The sequence below is a fragment of the Epinephelus moara genome, chromosome 6 (assembly GCF_006386435.1).
Source record: "Epinephelus moara isolate mb chromosome 6, YSFRI_EMoa_1.0, whole genome shotgun sequence".
In the NCBI taxonomy this organism is placed as follows: domain Eukaryota; kingdom Metazoa; phylum Chordata; class Actinopteri; order Perciformes; family Serranidae; genus Epinephelus; species Epinephelus moara.
In genome coordinates, this window is record NC_065511.1 from 8,701,053 (window position 1) to 8,720,179 (window position 19,127).

General features: G+C 40.7%; 1 protein-coding gene across 2 annotated transcripts; it reads right to left on the minus strand.

The window, feature by feature from the left end:
* Nucleotides 1-1,030: 1,030 nt before the first annotated feature.
* On the minus strand, nucleotides 1,031-18,909 carry nod1 (nucleotide-binding oligomerization domain containing 1). 2 transcript variants are annotated; one of them, XM_050047706.1, is made up of 12 exons: nucleotides 18,762-18,909; nucleotides 17,417-17,607; nucleotides 17,067-17,241; nucleotides 9,120-10,929; nucleotides 8,920-9,003; nucleotides 6,195-6,278; nucleotides 5,274-5,357; nucleotides 4,802-4,885; nucleotides 4,625-4,708; nucleotides 4,453-4,536; nucleotides 4,251-4,334; nucleotides 1,031-2,571 (listed from the first exon to the last, which is right to left on the minus strand). In XM_050047706.1, the coding sequence occupies exons 1-12, from the start codon at nucleotides 18,781-18,783 to the stop codon at nucleotides 2,499-2,501; spliced, it is 2,859 nt and encodes a 952-aa protein (XP_049903663.1). In that variant the 5' UTR covers nucleotides 18,784-18,909; the 3' UTR covers nucleotides 1,031-2,498. The 2 variants fall into 2 exon arrangements, with proteins under 2 accessions (XP_049903663.1, XP_049903664.1); XM_050047707.1 differs by lacking the exons at nucleotides 17,417-17,607; nucleotides 18,762-18,909 and having other exon boundaries at nucleotides 9,120-10,925; nucleotides 17,067-17,205.
* Nucleotides 18,910-19,127: the final 218 nt, after the last annotated feature.

A 19,127-nucleotide genomic window follows, 5' to 3' on the forward strand; every position in this document is an offset into this window, starting at 1 on the left:
AACTTATGGAAAATAGACTTATTCGTTAAAGAGTAAGATTCTTTTTGTTTAACCAGAAACAGTGCTAAAATCTCCATCACCAGACCCACCTGACTACATTTAAATAAACAGAAATTGGCAAAAACAAGTATTTTAGTGGGTGTGCATTGACAGTGCAAACATTGCAGTCTGTATGACCACTACCATCTGCAGCAGTTTTTCTCAATACTGGACCAATTTCAAAAACTGTTTTTCGCATTAGTCAGATACAAAAACATGGTTAAATAGGGTCCAGGTTGAAAAATACTCAACTCATCCTTTAAATTATACCGTAAACAGAAAGGTAGGATTTTAGAAAAGCTTAAATTTGGTGGTGCAAGAACATTTTGGAAGGTTATTCCTCATCCACCTACTTGATGTCTCTTGAGCGTCCTCAGTGGATGGAGGACAACTCAACCAAATCCATGACAAATGAGCAACTCAGCCCACAGAGGAAGCTTCATTAACAGCAAGTAAGAACACCTTGTGGTTTTTTTGTCTTTGATAGGAGAGCATTTTTCTAATCAGTTTGTAGAGATAGAAGAAAGGGTGATTTCAACTAAAAGATACACATTGGTTTAACACTATTATCCCATCCATACAGAGCCGGTCACAGTATATTTTTCTTGCACCTATCTCTCCAGGTTGTGTCAACGTGTTAATCGTCACATTCTTCTGTTATACACTATGTTGACACAAACATTTTATTTTGCAACTACCACACCCACCACATCCGGTTGGGCCTTCCTCTATTTGCACATGCAGTGGGAAACCCCCTGTATACAGTCAGAGCCGCAGCACAGTGATTTCAAAGAAACACAGTGATGTATTGGCTCAGGTTTGGGAGGGACTAACGGAATGTTTCGTCTTTGAATTGTACTTGGAGTACGTGAGGCACTGAGGATGCAGTCTGAAGATAAGCCTTATATCAATCTACCTAATATAATGTAACAGAGACAGTTTGCTGTTTAATATGTCACTGACAAAGACAGAAAATCACAACAAACATAAAACATGTTAAAATATTTATTTTCTGTAAAACTACCTACAAAAAGCTTTTTAGAGTGGATCATTTGGATACCAACCATTCTCTTGTATTTATTGCATTTTTATGCCATGTTATTTTTGGGCCATCTAGTAAACCTGAAAGTGTCCTATTCTACTTGTTTTCAATTCAAATCCATCAAACACACAGCTTAGTCAAAGTTCAGTGAAGCATTTTACCTTTTGTACACATGCTCACTTTATTTAAGTCAAGAAAAACTGAGATGAATGATAATGACTGTGGTGGTGCTCCATTACCCTCACCAGCTTGTTTCATCAAAGAGGCACTTGACCCATTGACCCATACTAGGGACTATGAATCAGTATATCCTGGCCTCTGCTACTTCCGTTTTGATGCCAGGTCACACTGGACGAGGAAGCGCACTGATATGTCAATTGTCATGCGAGCAGTCAACCGGCCATTTACACCAGGAACACTTCTGTGTGTTGGTAAACGAGCTATTCTGCTCCTCTGCTCTGTTCCAATCACACATAGAGCTCTCTCTCTCTGCTTGTGTGAGTGTGCTCATGCCACTGCTCCCTGTTCATACACAACTGACATATATGTATGTGGAAAAGTAACCAACAGATGCATATTCTATAATTTATTGGAATCAGATCCTTTATATGTGTGTTTTCTTGCCAGATTCACTCTCAGCTAGTGGAAAAAACAGACAGCCGAAACTATTGCTGCGGATCACTGGCAGGCACTTTTAGTGTGAACAGCCCAACTGGTCACATGGGCACGTAAAGGAAGTGACAAGCGCTCTATGTACCCCTTATAGGGAAATCTTCTTTACTGAGCTTAGCGCTATGTCCTGTCATCCGTCACCAGAGGCCATCAGCCTTTTCACCACCAGCACTGTCCATCAGGAGTTATTCATACACTGATGTCACTCAACAAAATACATTCTTTTCTGGATCCAGTTGCCACAAAGTATCAAACAAACAGTAAACATCATTTACACTGAAGTACACCTCAATACATTCCATCAGCGACGTGTGAAACAATAAAGCTATTGTTCGTATGTATACAAATCAAAATATACACCATATGTTTCTACAAAGGTTCATGAAGAAGGAAGTCCTTGGTTTGTTTCCCTCTTCATCATCAGTGCTTCCACTTCCTTTTTTCTGTAACAGTCGTCATGTCAGATATTTGGTCAAAATTACAGCAAAACATCCCCAACATGAAAAAGTTTTCTCAGTGCAAAAATGGTTTCATCAACAATGAATGATATGAATATACAGTATCTAACATCAGACTTTGTGCCCACAGCCACACAGTTACTCAGCTGAAATCATACATACTCAATCATACTGTACCAAATCAGTCTGCTAACACTCTGCATTCATACAGTGAACACACACTACAGTACACGTTTTCTGCCATGCCGACATTACTCAGTGCATGCACGTCTCACGTGAGTGCCCAGTCAGTGGAACCGCAGCCTTTTCTCTTCCACAAACTGATTCTCTTCCTCCTCAGAGAGCTGGTTTCCTTTCACGCTGCAGAAACACGATCAGACACCATCAGACATTCATTCGAGTTCAAAACACAGTCATGCGCCAAAGGGAATACCCATGGAAATGGCTCTGGTGCTGTGAAGGGTTTGTCACCCTGATTACCTCTACAGCTACAGTGAGTAACTAATGTCTGATTAAAAAACACAGTAAAATGTAAGACACATGAGCTTCCCAATGCCACACCATAACTGAATTAAATATAAGTAGCCTATTTATGTTCATATTTATGTTCAGCAACTCCAAACCTAATTGTCCTTAAGGACACATTCACTTGAATTCAGGTTTTTCCATAGACTGGTTGGAATAAAAAAAAGCAAACAGTTGCTTATTTCCACATCCAGCAGTTACGGAGCAACAAGGTTATTCATGTGGAGTGGTCCCTGCGTCCACCTGATGAATGTGAGGCCAATATTCACTCTCTTTTAGCTCTGTTTTTGGTCTCTACCAACTCCTGTGAAAAATCTCTTTTTAGTTGCTAAATGCTCAACCATGTTAACAAGCTGGTCACCAACTGTGTCTGTCAGCTTTATGCAGCTGAGCAGGTAGTGCACAGTGACTTATTACAGATGTTTTGTTGCTGCCATGTGGAGCTAAAGACAACACTACAAGCTGTGAGTGAATCAGAACACTGAAGTTAAGGCAGAGATAAACTATGAGCTGAAACTCACTGCTTCATCACTACAAGCAACTTTTCATAATGCTTCCACATTGTCATTATGTACAACTAATAACATTGATTATAGCCACTCAATAAATCCTACCAGCTATTCTACCTTAAATAATAATATCCCACTACAGAGCCCCTAAAGTCTTGAAAGGGGATGGGGTTTTTTGTGTGTTGTTGGATGTTTTTTGTGCACACAAGTTTATAACCTTGTGGGAACAAATCATTACTTTGTGTGCACAATTTAATTATGTCATGGGAACAATCTTGTGCACATGATTTAATTATCTTGTGGGAACAATTCTTATCTTGGGTGCTCCAGTAAATATTTTTGTGGGAACAAATTATTATCTAGTGTGCACAAGTTAGCCTATTATCTTTTGTGCACAAGGTAACAACCCATGTGAGCAAGATGATTAACTGGTTCCTACTAGATAAATAATTTGTGCACACAAGATTTTAAAAAAAATCACATTTCTGGAATTTGGAGGCAAAAAAACAACAACACAAATAGGAATTCAAAATTGCAATTTCATATATCATTTTAAAGTTTTACTTGCAGCCTTGAATCAATAATACATCACTGTAACATTAAGCTCAATGAGACCAATGTAATTATTTAAAGGAGAAATTACACAACCTTACCCCTGCAAATCTAAAGTTAAATATACGCAAGAAAATCAAAATCAAAAAGCAAAAAAATCATTTTTCAGCTTTAGTCTTAGTTGGTGTGGTGCGACCATAGCTTGTGGTGGCTAGTGTTGTGTCAGTTTACTGACTTTATGGCTCTTCTCTGCTTGTCTTGTACAATTGTTATGCTAGCTCAAAGTATTTAGCATTACCCTGTTATTGTCATATGTGGTGTGCAGCACTGTTACCACAGATGGAAGGCTACAAAACAGCAACTCCTTTAAAAACAGCTGGTCCCCACTATTTGGAGGCTGTTAGAGAAAAAGAAAAGGCCTGAAAGTCACCATGAATTATACTTGATCCTCACCATATCTCTTTGAGTGCTGTGTTGTGAGTTAGGGCCTCAGCGAGCTGTTTGATCCCATCCACAGTGAACTGGTTGCTGATTAACCTACAGACAAATATACAAAGCAGGTGAGTTTCTAAAAATCAATGTCTGGCCAGGGTATTGAACGGGTCTCGTCCATGGTGAGATGATGTGTGTGTTCATGCACGTGTGTTTTCTTCACCAGAGGTGGAGTAAACCCGTGTTCGCTTGGACCAACTCAGCCAAGTGAGGAGCTGCGTCATCAGTCAGCTCATTCTGCACCAACCTACAACAGCACACACAGACTTCTGTTCAGAGAGTCGTTCTGTTAGAACTGTGAAAATCACTTGGCTCAAACTGAGCGAGCTGCCTACCAGAATATCCTGAGGACGCTGTTCTCTTTCAGTGCTTCTGCCAGGCACTTCCCACCTTTAGATGTGATGCCATTGGCTGAGAGACTAGAATACACAAACACAGAAATGACTCTGAATTTAATCAGCCAGTTTGAATCAGTAGGTTTTTAATCATCTTTGTGGGTAGCTCCTTCTCACCTGAGGTTGGTGAGCCGAGGATGCTGTTTCAGAGCTTCTGCAAAGGCCTCTGCTCCCTCATCGCCGATGCTGTTCCCCCACATTCTGCAAGCAAAAATCTTAAAACCGTCATCTGAGCTGCCTTACTTAAGCCAGCAGTATCCTCCTAGAGAAAATGAATTCGGCATCTTTTCAATTTCAAGAACTGTGCGACTTTTGACTTCATGCGCAAATTCTAAGAGTTTGTGAAATGTGGGTTCTATCGTTGCATTTAATTCATGATTTTATTTTTCAAGATAACATGTTACGTATTTTGTCTCATTTGAGAGATACTGATAAAATGTTTTTTGTCACCAGTTGAAAAATTCCTCCATCAGTCCTCTCTAGGCGCCTCTCCATTGATCTAACTGCTTTCGTGAGCACAGCGAGATCAGAATATCCTGCATTAAGTGGTCTAAAACAGCAAAGATATTTTACAGCAGTGAAGTCTTACCCAACATCAAATATGGAAGTGCTCTTCTGAATGGCGCTGGCCAAATACCTCCCGCCAACACTGGTGATCTTGTTTTTACCAATCCTAAAGACAGAGAGACATTAAACAACAACATATTTAAAGGACATTGTGGTATTTTTCAACCTGGACCTTATTTTTCCATGTTTTTGTGTCTAAGTGACTGATGAGATCAACAATTTTTGAAACTGGACCAGTATTGAGAGAGAACACTGCGGCCAGCAATTAATGTTGACTGAGAGTGCTTGTTTTTGCCACTGACAGGCTCAGATGTTATGAGTGTCTTACAGCATTATGGAAAGGACCCATTGCGGCCTGTTTTGTTTCCAATTCTTGTGAAAGAAGTCTTGTTCTGAAATCAGCCAAACATTCAGCCATGACACATTCTTTAGATTACACCAAACTACGCTTTCTGTACTCCAAAACAACAAACTCTTCCCGACACTCCTCTCTCCAACAGTTCCACCATTTTCTTCCAGCGACAGGTCATCTCTTGTGAGATTCAAAAATGACACTTCTCCTTTAGCGAGACTTGGACACAATAAAAAACAGACTAGTGAAAGGTAAAGAAAAACATTTCAATTCACTGTAGGGTATTTTCCATAATGTCTTAAGACACTTAAAATAATAATCTGAGACTGTCTGTGGCAAAAACAGGAACTCTAAGTGGACATAAATTGACCTGCCCCGAGTGGTTACATCGTAGCCTGTTTGGCCACTGCAGCGCTCTCTCTCTCTCAGTACTGGACCAATTTCAAAAATTGTTCCCACAAGTCACTTGCATACAAAAACATGGGAAAAATAGGGCCCAGGTTGGAAAAAACTTGAATTCCCCTTTAATTTTACAAATATTATAATTAATATAATATTCTCATTTTATATCAGTGCAAGTTGGAAACATACTTGACAGTTCGCAGCTTTGGGCATTCCTCAATTATCCGAGCAACTAGTTTGGCTCCGGCATCTGTGATTTCGTTGTTGTAAAGCCTGAGGACAAAAATATAAATTATGGTTAAAGATGATGTTCCTCAGGGGACCAAAATTTTTGCTTTGAACAAACTGTATTTAAGCAATATCACACGAGAGGGAGTGATGTTGTACTGTGATATCGTCACGGCTGTGATTCGGTCTTCGGCACGAGGCCGAAGACATCACTCCCTCTCGTGTGATATTGCTTTTATACAACAGTTCAACAGTTAAATAAGCAAGGCTGATTAAGAAATGTTGAAAAATGAGGACAAAATAGATAATTTAAGCATTTTATTTGTCTTCCGCCAACAAAAATAGATCCCTCAGGATTCTGCTGTCACCGTTGCTATGTAACGCAGACATGGTGCGCCAGGCACTTACTCTTTATACACATTTATCTGCACATTTCCATTAATTGTGCAGCCGGTGAAATAAGTCTCTGGTGACTGCATGGTCGACTGTCGCTTCACACGCACAGCCGACTCTGCCTTCTGATCTGACAGTATGTTGCTTTTCTCCAAGTCACTTAGCTCCGCTGATGAAACACTGACAAACCTGGATGTGTGCTCAGATGGATTCAGCTTCTCCTCTCCCTCATCCTCCTCTGATGACCATTCATAGTTCAATTCAAAACTTATTTTAGGAAATAAATCCATATTTTTGGCTGTTTGACAGTGGATGAATTAATTACCCTACAACGCAACTGCTGACCTAACTGACACTAACCGTCAGTTTTGATTTGATTGTTGATTGCAATCAGCTGTGAGGCGGAGTGATACATACACAGTGAAATAACCGTGATGTTGTACTCCAATATCATCACGGTTTTACTGTCTCTCGACCAATCAGATTGCAGGGCCGGAACTAACTGTTGTATAATTCTAATTATACTAATTATTCTAATTATACTAATTCTAATTATACAACAGTTAGTTCCGGCCCTGCAATCTGATTGGTCGAGAGACAGTAAAACCGTGATGATATTGGAGTACAACATCACGGTTATTTCACTGTGTATGTATCACTCCGCCTCACAGCTGATTGCAATCAACAATCAGTCGGCCTCGTGCCTACGACCGAATCACAGCCGTGACGATATCACAGTACAACATCACTCCCTCTTGTGTGATATTGCTTAAATATAGTACAAAGTGTAAATTGACTCATTCATATAGCACTTTTCTAGCAACGACTTAAAGTGCTCCACAACACAAGCAGCATTCAAAGCAGACACTTTAACATGTAGCCTACACTGTGTTAATCCCAACGACTGCAAGGGCCTGAATGAACTTCTGACCTCCCAATTAGTAGACAATCACTCTATCTCCTGAGCCAAGGTACTCTAAACCCAGTGGTCCTTTTTTATTCCACTGTAAAATTACTAATTTCCCTGCACCACAAGTTTCTGCTGCTGCTAAAGGCTCGGGGTAAACACATCTGCAAATATTTGCTCCACTTCTCATTATCTTCCATTAAAAACCATGAACCAGGAACACAAACAAATAAATAAATTACAGGTGCATCAAGCAGCAGAGCAAGTCAAAACATGTTTGGAATTCTCAGCAGAATGCCATCATTAGCATACTAGGTTACAATCTCCACACCTAACAGCAATTGAGTCACCTACACTGAGTGTGTATTAGCAAGCAGAGCCAAAGTGGGTCAACTATCAGTAACATTTGACAAGTGTACCATGCCTCCAAACACCAAATGCTGCCGTTGTAAAATAGCTCAATAGTTTCAGTTAGACATGGGGAGTACTGAGCCTGTGCTCGGCCAGCAAAGATTCAAGGTGTTCTTGTTCTGTGGGCCCAGTGATGTGGGAGACCCGGGTAATTTTATGCACAGGAGGTCAAACTTTATTGGCTTTGGCAACACTGTGCAACTTCCACAGGAATGAACAAAGCCTCACCCCAACGCTGTATCCAGTTCTCTTTATACATCAATGGATTTAACTAACTTCGTGCTTAAAACACATAAAACCTGGCCTGGTAGTGACAACATGAAACAAAAGTACAAAATTCAGCTTTGTTACTACTCACAAGGTTCACAAACAAGACACTTGTCCTTTTTGCTAGACGCGTTTTCCCCAAATACACAGCATGCTAATGTTACTAGCATAAGCCTATGACATTTTACATTGTGTTAATTATCAAGCTGCTAACAAACTTTTCCTCAACTGTTGGAACAACACCATCATTAAACAATGGTAACGTTACAAAATTCAGCTCCACTATAACTCTTAAGGTTCACCAACAAAACAATTGTCTTTGACCACATGTTCTTCCTACAAATACAGCATGCTAATGTAACTACCATTATTTCTCATTGCATAAATTGGCCTAGCAGCTAGTGAACTTTTTCTCTAGGCTTACTCATATGAAGCCAGGATCAATCCCACACAAGACTCCAAATGCTATTTTCTGAGGGCTTTGAATTCTTTGCAATTAATTGTTTCTTGTCCATGACATATAAGTAAGTAGAGGGGGACCTGCCCCCTATGTTGGAAATCAGTGGCCTAAACTAGCTAACTGTAAATTAATTAGAACTAGCTTCACTTGAGCAGCTAAAACAGACATACATTCTGCTTATGCATTGATGCATCAGTGTTAACATTCATTGATGTCATACATAATAACATACTGACATACTTACTCACCCCAAGATCTCCACAATTTTGTGCTTACACAGTTCCTCTGCAAGAACCTCGATGCTGCTGTCAGACAGGCGATTGACGCTCAATCTGAAGACAAGTAGTTTGGTTAGTGTTTGGTTACATCAGTTATAACATCAGTGTGAACATCCCTCAGTGGAGAGCAGGAGGTAGGTAAAACATATTTTTATACATTTTTTTCTTACCTCACTACTGTCATCTTAGAAAAGGAGGGCTTCAGCTGCTTCACCCCGTAGTCACTGATGTTGTTGTTGTCCATGTCAACGCCCAGGAGCTTCTGACGGTGCTGCAGTACAAAGTTCAGGGCGGTGCAGTCACCTGAGTACACGTCGCAGTAACCCAGCTTGATGAAGTTCGCTGTGATGCCTTTTGCTGTCATCTGAGCGATGTCTTTGCTCCCTGTCTCAAAGATGCACCTCAGCATCCACAAGAAGTTGGGCAAAACATGAACTTTCTTGCCGTCTTCACTGTTGTAGTGGGGTAAGCCGTGGAGGTGGGACTTCACACTGGTGGACAGGTAGGATTTTAGCAGGGTCCGTTTTTTCTTTAGTAACACAGGGGATACCAGATGTTGAATCAGGCCAGTGTTAGCCTTGGACAGCAGTCCACACAGAAACAGATTAGTGAACTGAAGGTGCTCATTGGATGTGAATGGCTTCTTCTCACTGGGCTTTGAGGAGCCACAGACACAGACGTTAAACGGCAGACAGGAGACTTCTCTTTTCCTGCTGCACTCTGTGAAGAACTTGAGGATGGAGCTGGCAGCAGCCTGCTCATCCAACACTAGAGCAAATGCTGCCAGGAAAGACTGGAGGGTGATATGGAGGACTTCAAATGTAGCAGGGCTTCCATTGGCATCATACTCACTGACAGGTCTTAGAAAGCCCAGCGTCAGGTCCTCCTCCGTCAGGCCACATGCAGTGATCTCCTCTTGGGTGCAAATGAAGCTACCACTCTCCATACCCTGAAGTGCTAGTTTGGCAAATGCTGCAAGAGGCCTGAGCCCTGCTTTGAATGTCTCAGAGGCACATCGGGTGCTTTTCTTCAGCAGAGACGGCGCAGGTGAGGCTGAGCGGGTGAGGAACACCTCCGACAGCAGCAGGAAGATGTCTGTCAGTGTGATGCAGGTTTCAGGCAGATGGAAACTATCATGCATGGTGTGCAGGTGCCTAAAGCTCTTAAATACAATCCAGCAGAACAGCGGGGTGGAGCAGAGGCCACACAGGTGGGGGCTAGCATCCAGCTGAACTGAAACCAGCTCTCTGTGCTCCTGCTCCTTAAAGTGCAGATCAATGTAGGTCTTGAGATGAGCTGGGGAGAATCCCCGCAGAACCACCTTCTTTCTGATCACCCTACTCTGGATCTCAGTCCCTGTCCGGGCCGTCAGCACCTTCTGGGAGCCCTTGAGTAGCTTCCCACTGAGCAAACTGATGAGCAGCTGGAAGGGGTGTGCCTTCACATCTGGTGACACCACTTCAGGAACATTCATCAGATCATTCATCTGAAGCTCATCGTAGCCATCAAATGTAAAAAGAACCTTCTCAGGGAAGCGCACGATGTAATCAAACACCTCATTATCTGGATCAAGATCTGGGTAGCAGTTGTATTTGAACAGAAGGTCTCTAAGGGAGATCTGCTCTGTTTCTTTGAGGATGCTGAACATCCTACAGCGGAACTTAAAAAAGAAGATGGCATCCGTCTGCAGCTCCTTTTTGGACCAGAGGTTCTGAAGCTTCTGCAGGAGGATGGATTTTCCCACACCGGCATCCCCCATAACATAGATGATTTCACCTTGGGGATTGAAGACTGCATGGTCTCCCAGGAGCTGGTCCAGACTCTCTAAGAAGCCCAAACTTTCATTGCAGTCGTTCAACAGTTCCATCAGTGTGTCAGTGTAAAGGTCCTCTAGCCTCGTCTCCTCTCGCTGGCCGTATGACATGATGAAGCAGGTGTCCCGGCTCATCTCGTGCTTCAACTTCTCACAATACCTGCTGACTTAAGCAGGGAGACAGACAGTGAATTAGTGGAACATAGAAGCTGCAAATGGTGTTATAAGGTCCAGTGATCCAGTATTTTCTATTTAGGATCTGAAAATTTTATCCAATCCAAAAATGAATATGTTAGGGATTTTTGTGTTTCATCTTTCTCTTTTAATCTTTGCTACAAACAAAACTTCCCTCAAGACGACAAAGTTAAAGGACAACTTCGGTATTTTTCAACCTGGGCCCTATTTCCCCATGTGTATGTGTGCGTATGATTCATGGGTACAACTCGTTCTAAAATTGGTTCAGTATTGAGGGAGACGGATGCAGCTGTGAGCCGCGGAACGAGCTCAAACGGTAACAGGGGCATATACGTCCCGTATAAGTTTGCGCATTAAAAGTGCTTTTTTTCACCACTGACCGGTTCAGATCGCCAGTGTTATGAGTGCTATGAGTGGAGTCAGCTGTCAGTCAGTGTTGGAGCAGAGAGGGGGAGGGCTGCCCCGCTGGGTACTGTAAGTAAGTATGTGTATATGAAGTGTGTGTGTTACGCTAGAAGAGTCAGAGTCAGAGGACGGAGTCTTTTACGTGCTACCCCCTGGAGTGTTACCGGAGTTTTTGGAGTGCTCAAATAAACGGGCCTTTTTCCCGAACGCAAGAACAGCATGTTGTGTAACACCCCGTACAGCTTTCATAGGCTGCCTTTGTCGGACGGCAAGATGCTGAAGTTGTGGATAGTTGTGCTACAAATGGATGCTAACAGTCCTGTCCAGACACTGCGTCTTGCAGACCATCGGGTCTGCAGTGCTCACTTCTCCCAAAATGACTACTGCCAGCGGAAGAAGAGAAGACATCAATCCCGAAACACCTCTTCCTCAAGAAAATGGCTGCCCCACGAGTAGAGGGAGCTACAGACACAGTGGAGCAAAGCTCGTGACATCACACAGCCCAGAGGTAAGGGAAAGGCTAAGTTAGTATGCTATTTACAGAGATAGCACTGGCAATCTGAACCGGTCAGTGGCGAAAAAACACACATTTCATACACACATACTTACTTACAGTACCCAGCGGGGCAGCCCTCCCCCTCTCTGCTCCAACACTGACTGACAGCTGACTCCACTCATAACACTGGCGATCTGAACCAGTCAGTGGCGAAAAAAAGCACTTTTAATGCGCAAACTTATACGGGACGTATTTGAACCCGTTACCGTTTGAGCTCGTTTCGCGGCTCCCGGCTGCATCCGCCTCCCTCAATACTGAACCAATTTTAGAACAAGTTGTACCTATGAATCATACACACACATACACATGGGGAAATATCCTTTAACAGTCACTTAATTCTTTGAATCCCTTAGTGTCATTTCGCTTCCCTGTATGGATTACAACCACAGCCAAGGAAGGCTACAATGTGCCAAATTTCCATGTGGGCAGAGAACCTGTGTATTGTTACACACTCACACTGACATGGGAGTACCTTACATACATTCAGTGGTGGTGACAGGATTCCAGTTTTTGGTGGGCTTTGGAAATATGCAATTTTTTTCTAATTATGCTTCTCATTTAATGTTTAAATCACGATAGGCTAAGTGTTTCACTAATAATTGTTCGTATACGTTAATGTTAACTTTCACCGTGCTGTGTGACAGCTCATCAAGCTGTCCCTCGGAGTTCTCAGAAGTCACACAAGCGTTTCCAGAAAACACAACTTTCTCACCTTACCCAGTGAAACCGCCTGGGCACAAATTTGTTGTGACTCATAATTGTTCGGATTAATAGAACAACAAATAACAAAGAATTCATTTACAAGCTTTCACAGAACTCGTGCAGTACAACCCAAGTCTCATGTATCCAGTCATATGCTCAGTACTCACCAAACACATGCATTTCGGTGAAACCTAACCATTGAAACTGAACTGAAAGTGAAACTTATCTACAGCGTATTCTCTTCAAAGGCAGACTCCGATACTAAGGGATTTTTGCAAAAATGCATGTGTTTGGGAAGTACTGAGCGTACAACTGGATAAGTTTTTAAACATGTTTTTTTTTTATATAGTTTTTCGGTTGTTAAACGTGGTCTCCAATCAATCACTAAATCAATATGTTTGCCGTTTTCCATGGAGGCATGGGAGAAAAAGAAAGTTTTCTTCAGGAATTCAAGGTAACAAGGCTAATTTATTTACAGAGTGGTTGTCTTTGGGTGAAGTATTCCTTTAAAATTCTAATTAAACATTAGTCTATCAGTAATCGTTTATGAGTCCCCCTCCACTTAAAAATGTCTTTTTCTTCTGTTTATGTCCCCCAAAATGTCTGAACATTACTACAGTGACTTCACTTTACATTTCTAAAGGGGTCCATGTCTATGCACTCACCTGAAATCTGAGATTCAAACGTATGCCAGGCAAGATAGATTAGGTATGTCACTAAAACAGAAGCCAATCACTGTCTAATACAGGAAAAAGGTGTACAACAGATTCCTAATCTGAGTCTGGGTCTGACTGAATCTCTAATGTTTCCTCTAATGCTAACGCTAGCCATCTTGCTGCACACTGCTCTTCCACCAATCACCAGTCTAGCTTTAGTAGTGCCATGTTAGCACTGGAGAAAGGCCCTTTTTATTTATTTATTTATTTATTTTATTTTATTTTTTTATGTGTTTTAAAATATGACTCATATCAGAGTATTTTAGCTGGAGGGGGACTTCACCCTGCATTCAGGTGGTGATGGAATAATTAGAAAAAAAATTGTTCCTGATTGGAAATATTCACATCAAAATGTTGGCCCTGTCATGTTGGTGCATGAGTTGCCAAACTGGTGTCATAAGTGCAGAAACATGGTGGACGAAATTTAAGTGTTTGGCTGATGGTAATAAACTTCTTATTAATTCACATATTACATGTCAATTTTTTGCTCACATCATTTGTATTATGGTATTAGGTTGTAACTGTAAGTTGCTGTCCATGTAGAGTGGCATAGGTTAGTTGTAACAGATATATTTTAGCATAAGTCAGGTATAGCAATATTTTAGTAGTTTTAGAGGATGTACTGGTGCAGCAACAAGTTCAGGATAAAATCTCTTGGTAATATAAAGCATCAAACTACTATCGACATGTTTTCTAAACACTCCCTTCATTGTAGCGTCCATGTTGTTGCCACATTAGGACCTAAACTTCTGAAGTGGCTGCAAATTTTATCCAGATTTTACAGAGCACTCCTGCAGAGATTTTACCAGCACCCTGTGATTTTATTGTGGACAATTTTAACAACAAACTCAAGTCAACGCTGGACTCAGTGGCTCCACTTTTAATCAAAACAATTAGAACAAAACCTACACCCCCATGGAGAAATCAGGAAATCAAACAACTGAAAAGATACTGCAGGAGTGCTGAGAGAAGATGGAGAAAATCAAACCTAACAGTCCACTACGAAATATTACGTCAACATCTCAAAACCTACAATAACGCAGTCAAACAGGCAAGAATTTCCCACTTCAAAAAACTAATCTCTGACAATAAAAACAATCCCAAATTCCTCTTCTCCACAATTGATATTTTAACAAACAGTAATTTTAACAGATCACCTAAGACAACAACCAATGCCCTTTGTGAGGACTTTGCAGACCACTTCAGAAGTAAAATCAATGACATCAGATCCAGTCTCTTATCGCAACAGATTTTAACTGTCGACACACCTGGATCATTGCTTTTACCTGAGGAAACACTGGAGAGTTTTGCCCTGGTTGATGCGAGGACACTTGGTCGAGTTTTCTCCCAAGTAAAGCCCACAACCTGCCTTTTAGACCCAATTCCCACACCATTTTTTAAAACATTTTATGGATTCTTTGAGGAACAGCTACTGTACATGGTGAATTGCTCTCTTCAGACAGGTGTCTTCCCGGCCTCCTTGAAAACGGCGGTGGTGAGGCCCCTTCTGAAGAAGAGCAATTTAGACCCCAACATTCTTAATAATTATCGACCTGTATCCAACTTACCATTTTTAAGCAAAATTTTAGAAAAACTGGTTTTTAACCAAGTAAATGATTTTTTAAATACAAATAACACTTTAGAGAAGTATCAGTCTGGTTTTAGGATGAACCACAGTACCGAGACAGCCCTTTTAAAGATTTTAAACGACATCAGGTGCAATTTAGATAACCATAAACTCACAGTCTTGGTACTACTGGATCTAACCGCCGCCTTCGATACAGTAGACCATCACATTTTATTAAATAGACTGAGGCACCTGGTCGGCCTCTCTGGTACTGTTTTTAACTGGTTCGTCTCTTACCTTACTGATCGACACTTCTTTGTAAGTATGGATACATGTTCCTCAGGAACCCATGAGATAAAGTTTGGGGTCCCCCAGGGGTCAATTTTAGGTCCAACTCTTTTTAATCTCTACATGCTTCCTCTGGGGGACGTCATCAGGAGGCACGGCATCAGCTTTCATAGTTATGCTGATGATACGCAACTGTACATCGCCGTGTCTCCTGATGACACAGGGCCAATTGATGCCCTTTTTAACTGCATTTTAGATATAAAGTCATGGATGGCAGCGAATTTCCTGCAGCTCAACCAGGACAAAACAGAGGTTTTAGTCATTGGTCCTGAAGGCCAGAGAGAGAAACTTTTACCAAAACTACAGGATTTTAAACCAACACAATCTGTAAAAAATCTGGGTGTGATTTTTGACTCTGAGCTCTGTTTTATTCCACATATTAAAAACATAACAAAGGCAGGTTTCTACCACCTTAAGAATATAGCCAGAGTCCGCCCGTTTCTCTCTCAGGCCAGCACGGAGGTGCTGATGCATGCTTTTATCTCCTGTAGGTTAGATTATTGTAATGCCCTGCTCTCTGGTCTTCCCAAAAAGAGTATCTCAAATCTACAATTATTACAGAATTCAGCTGCACGAGTGCTGACGAGGACCAGAGGGCGGGAGCACATTACACCAGTTTTAAAATTGCTGCATTGGCTCCCCGTGCGCTTCAGGATCGATTTTAAGGTTCTTTTATTAGTTTTTAAATGTCTTAACGGTCTTGGGCCTTCTTATTTATCTGACCTGCTTTTACCATATCAACCCTCGCGGACCCTGAGGTCCTCCGGCACCGGCCTTTTAACCATACCACAAGTTAGGACTAAAACACACGGGGAGGCGGCATTTAATTATTATGGCCCCCGATTGTGGAACAGCCTGCCGGAGAACCTCAGAGCTGCAGAGACTGTTGATGTTTTTAAAAAGAGGCTCAAGACTCATCTTTTTAATCAGGCTTTTAACTGATCTCTTTATTTATCTATTTTAAATTCCTCTTATAACCGATTTATCCATCTATTATCTATTTTTTATTTATTTTTTATATTCTTACCCTTCCTCTTTTTACGTTCTTATCTCATTTAACCTTTATCTTTTGTTATTTTAGTTAGCCTATAGGTTTTAGTTTTGATGCATTTTATGTCTCTGTTTTAGATCATTCTTACCTAGCTACTAACTCAATTTTATGAGCTAAATAGCTTTTTGTTGGGTGGGAGGGTTGGGTTTTCTCTTTTCTTTTTGTTTTCTGTTTGGATCTTTGTTGTTTTTAACCTCTGTGAGGCACTTTGTGTTACTGTTGTATGAAAAGTGCCATATAAATAAAGTTGATTTGATTTGATTTGATTTGATTTAAACCTCATGAACATGAACGACCTTCCAACTCATGTGGGTGCAGCATTAATCTTAATATATAAAATAAACGTAGCTGCTTCTGTACTCAGTCTCCTACTTAAGCATTTTGAATGCAAGACCTCTTCTTGCAACAGTATATTTTTACTTTTCTACTCGTGTCTTCACTCATTGATCTAACTATGGACAGAACAGAAGAAACCCCTCTCTGTAAGATGCAGTACAACAGCATCACAAAAACTATGGCCTCCACAATGAAAATGATAATCTTCATAAAGGTAGGACTTATTGTAGAACCACAAACTAAGCCATGTTTTTCTCATTTGTAAACAGGTGTGATTGATTTGTGGTCGTATACAATAGTCTAACAGAGCAAAACTAAGACAGACAGATGGGCCTTTTAGTGACACAAACATCTTTATATGTTATCTATGAAGCATAAAAGAGATCATGTTGGAGGCAAAGAACAGCATTAGTTCTTATAATACTTACTGGGATCTGTGTTAACCACTGTTATCAGCGTTACATCACTGCTTGGGTTGTAGTTTATCTCTTTCAACCATGGCTGCAGGTCTATGTAGGCATCACATACTTTATATATGATGTAAATGAAGAATTCACAGGCCTCCTGGCCTTTGCATTGGACCAGCTCCAAGATTTTGCGCACCTAGAAAATAATGACAGGAAAGAATGTCATGTTGGTTACAACTTCACAACCGTCCTACTTTATTTGAGATTTTCAACCAGCACATAATTTACAGAGAAATAGTATGTCCTTATAGGTATTTTCAATAGAAACAAAACAAATGGCCATTATTAACGTGTATTATTGGTTTCCCTGCCTGATCCGTCTTGGTGGCAGTTCGCTGTATGATCTCAACATCCTCTTCACATATGAAGCCGCAGGCCAACAGGTTGTCCAGGATGCACTGAATGCTCCTCAGCCTGGACACCAGCAGCTCTCTGTGGTAGGTGAGGATGTTAAGACACCACACCTTGTCTTCTTCTCTCTGACCCATATTTACTGCAGAACCTGTGTGGGATTACAGATGAGAAGGCATGGCTTTTTTAAGAGTCAGGACCAGCCACAATGACTCAAGACATCTTCTAAGACACAGTCTTTAAACTGATATGCCAGATAATGAAATTAGAAAGACATACACAAAACACTACTTATCAGTGCCCTACTGCTTTAAATACTGGCAGTAGCAGTTTTGCAAAAAAGTTAATACAATATAATCAATACTCAGGGTGGGAATCACCAAGGGTCCAAGGATATGATGTTAACACAACACATAAGCCACGATACAATAGTATTGCGATTTTAAACCTGTGATATGCTGAGTATTACGATAAAATATATTGCTATATTTTTCAATTTATTAGCTTTATCCAACTGCAAATTATGTCCCAAAGGAAAACTTTGTCAACATCAAGAGGTTAGTCAAATAAAATAAAGTAGTTCACCTCACTTCAGTCATTTTTATTGCAGCAAAATGTATCTAGTGGACTGAAAAAGCAACTGATTATGATATTCTAATAGGCTAGAAAAAGTTTCATTTGTATTTGTAATATTAATCATTTATATAACTTAAAAAAATCAATACTTAGTGTACGTGTAACGATATGATATTGTCACGCAAAAATATCGCGATACTATGCTGTATCATTTTTCCCCCCACCCCTGGTAAATAAACAAAAAAAGTGTCTAACAAGAACTTTGTTTAAATGACAACTGCCCAAAACTTGTTTATCATTTTTGACAAGTTAATGTTATAAATACTTTGAACTAATTCAGTTGTAAAGTAATTATGACTAATATTTATACATAATTCTCCCTCTTTTGTGCCACAGCAGCTTCTTAAATATTTTAATGCGTCCTATTTTGTTTATCAAATGAAGAAGAACCGGTTAGTAACACTATTACACACCAACTCAAAGTGACACTCCTTAAGTCAGTCTGAGTACCTGCCAACTATCAAAGCTCATAAACAAATCTGTCTCTGTGTTTAACACTGGAGAGTTTGTTGACAGAAAGATGACAGCTGAACTCACACTTACAAATATTGAAATAACCGCTGTTTGGCGACATCAACTGTGTTTGTTTCTGTTATCTCAGATAAAAGCTAACTGTCACCTGGTGAGCTCCAACACAAACATAATGCTACATAAACAAGTGAGTCCTACCATTGTGTTGCGTCCACACCATTACGCTGAAAACACTGCACTTTAAAAACAAAGTGTTAAAAGAAGCTAACTCTTGTTAATGTCCGCAACAGCCATTGAGTAACTGAGTGTACACCGCTGTACACACCCCAGCTACAGCAACAGTCCTCTGAAGCTTCCAGCAGTATAGGAAGTGAAAGTATTCAGCTCTGAACGCGTCATTCTCCACATTTCACAACCGTCGTGCCGCATTCAGGTCACCACGGAAATGTTGGCTAAAAATTACACTAAGTGTATACAAAGATTAATAACTATTTACAGAGCCACGCGTTCACTTTCTTTTACCCTCAATTCAAGGGTTGCAGATTTTGGAGTCTTTTTTGTCCT

Excerpts from the sequence above, each read along its gene's own strand:
- nod1 (XM_050047706.1), bottom strand. The coding sequence starts at position 18,783 with ATGGTGTGGACGCAACACAATG. Across the intron at positions 10,930-17,066 it reads AGTGGTTAACACAGATCCCA|TCAGCAGGTATTGTGAGAAG; the intron begins GTAAGTATTATA and ends TCCCTGCTTAAG. Across the intron at positions 2,572-4,250 it reads ACAGCACTCAAAGAGATATG|CGTGAAAGGAAACCAGCTCT; the intron begins GTGAGGATCAAG and ends GTGTTTCTGCAG.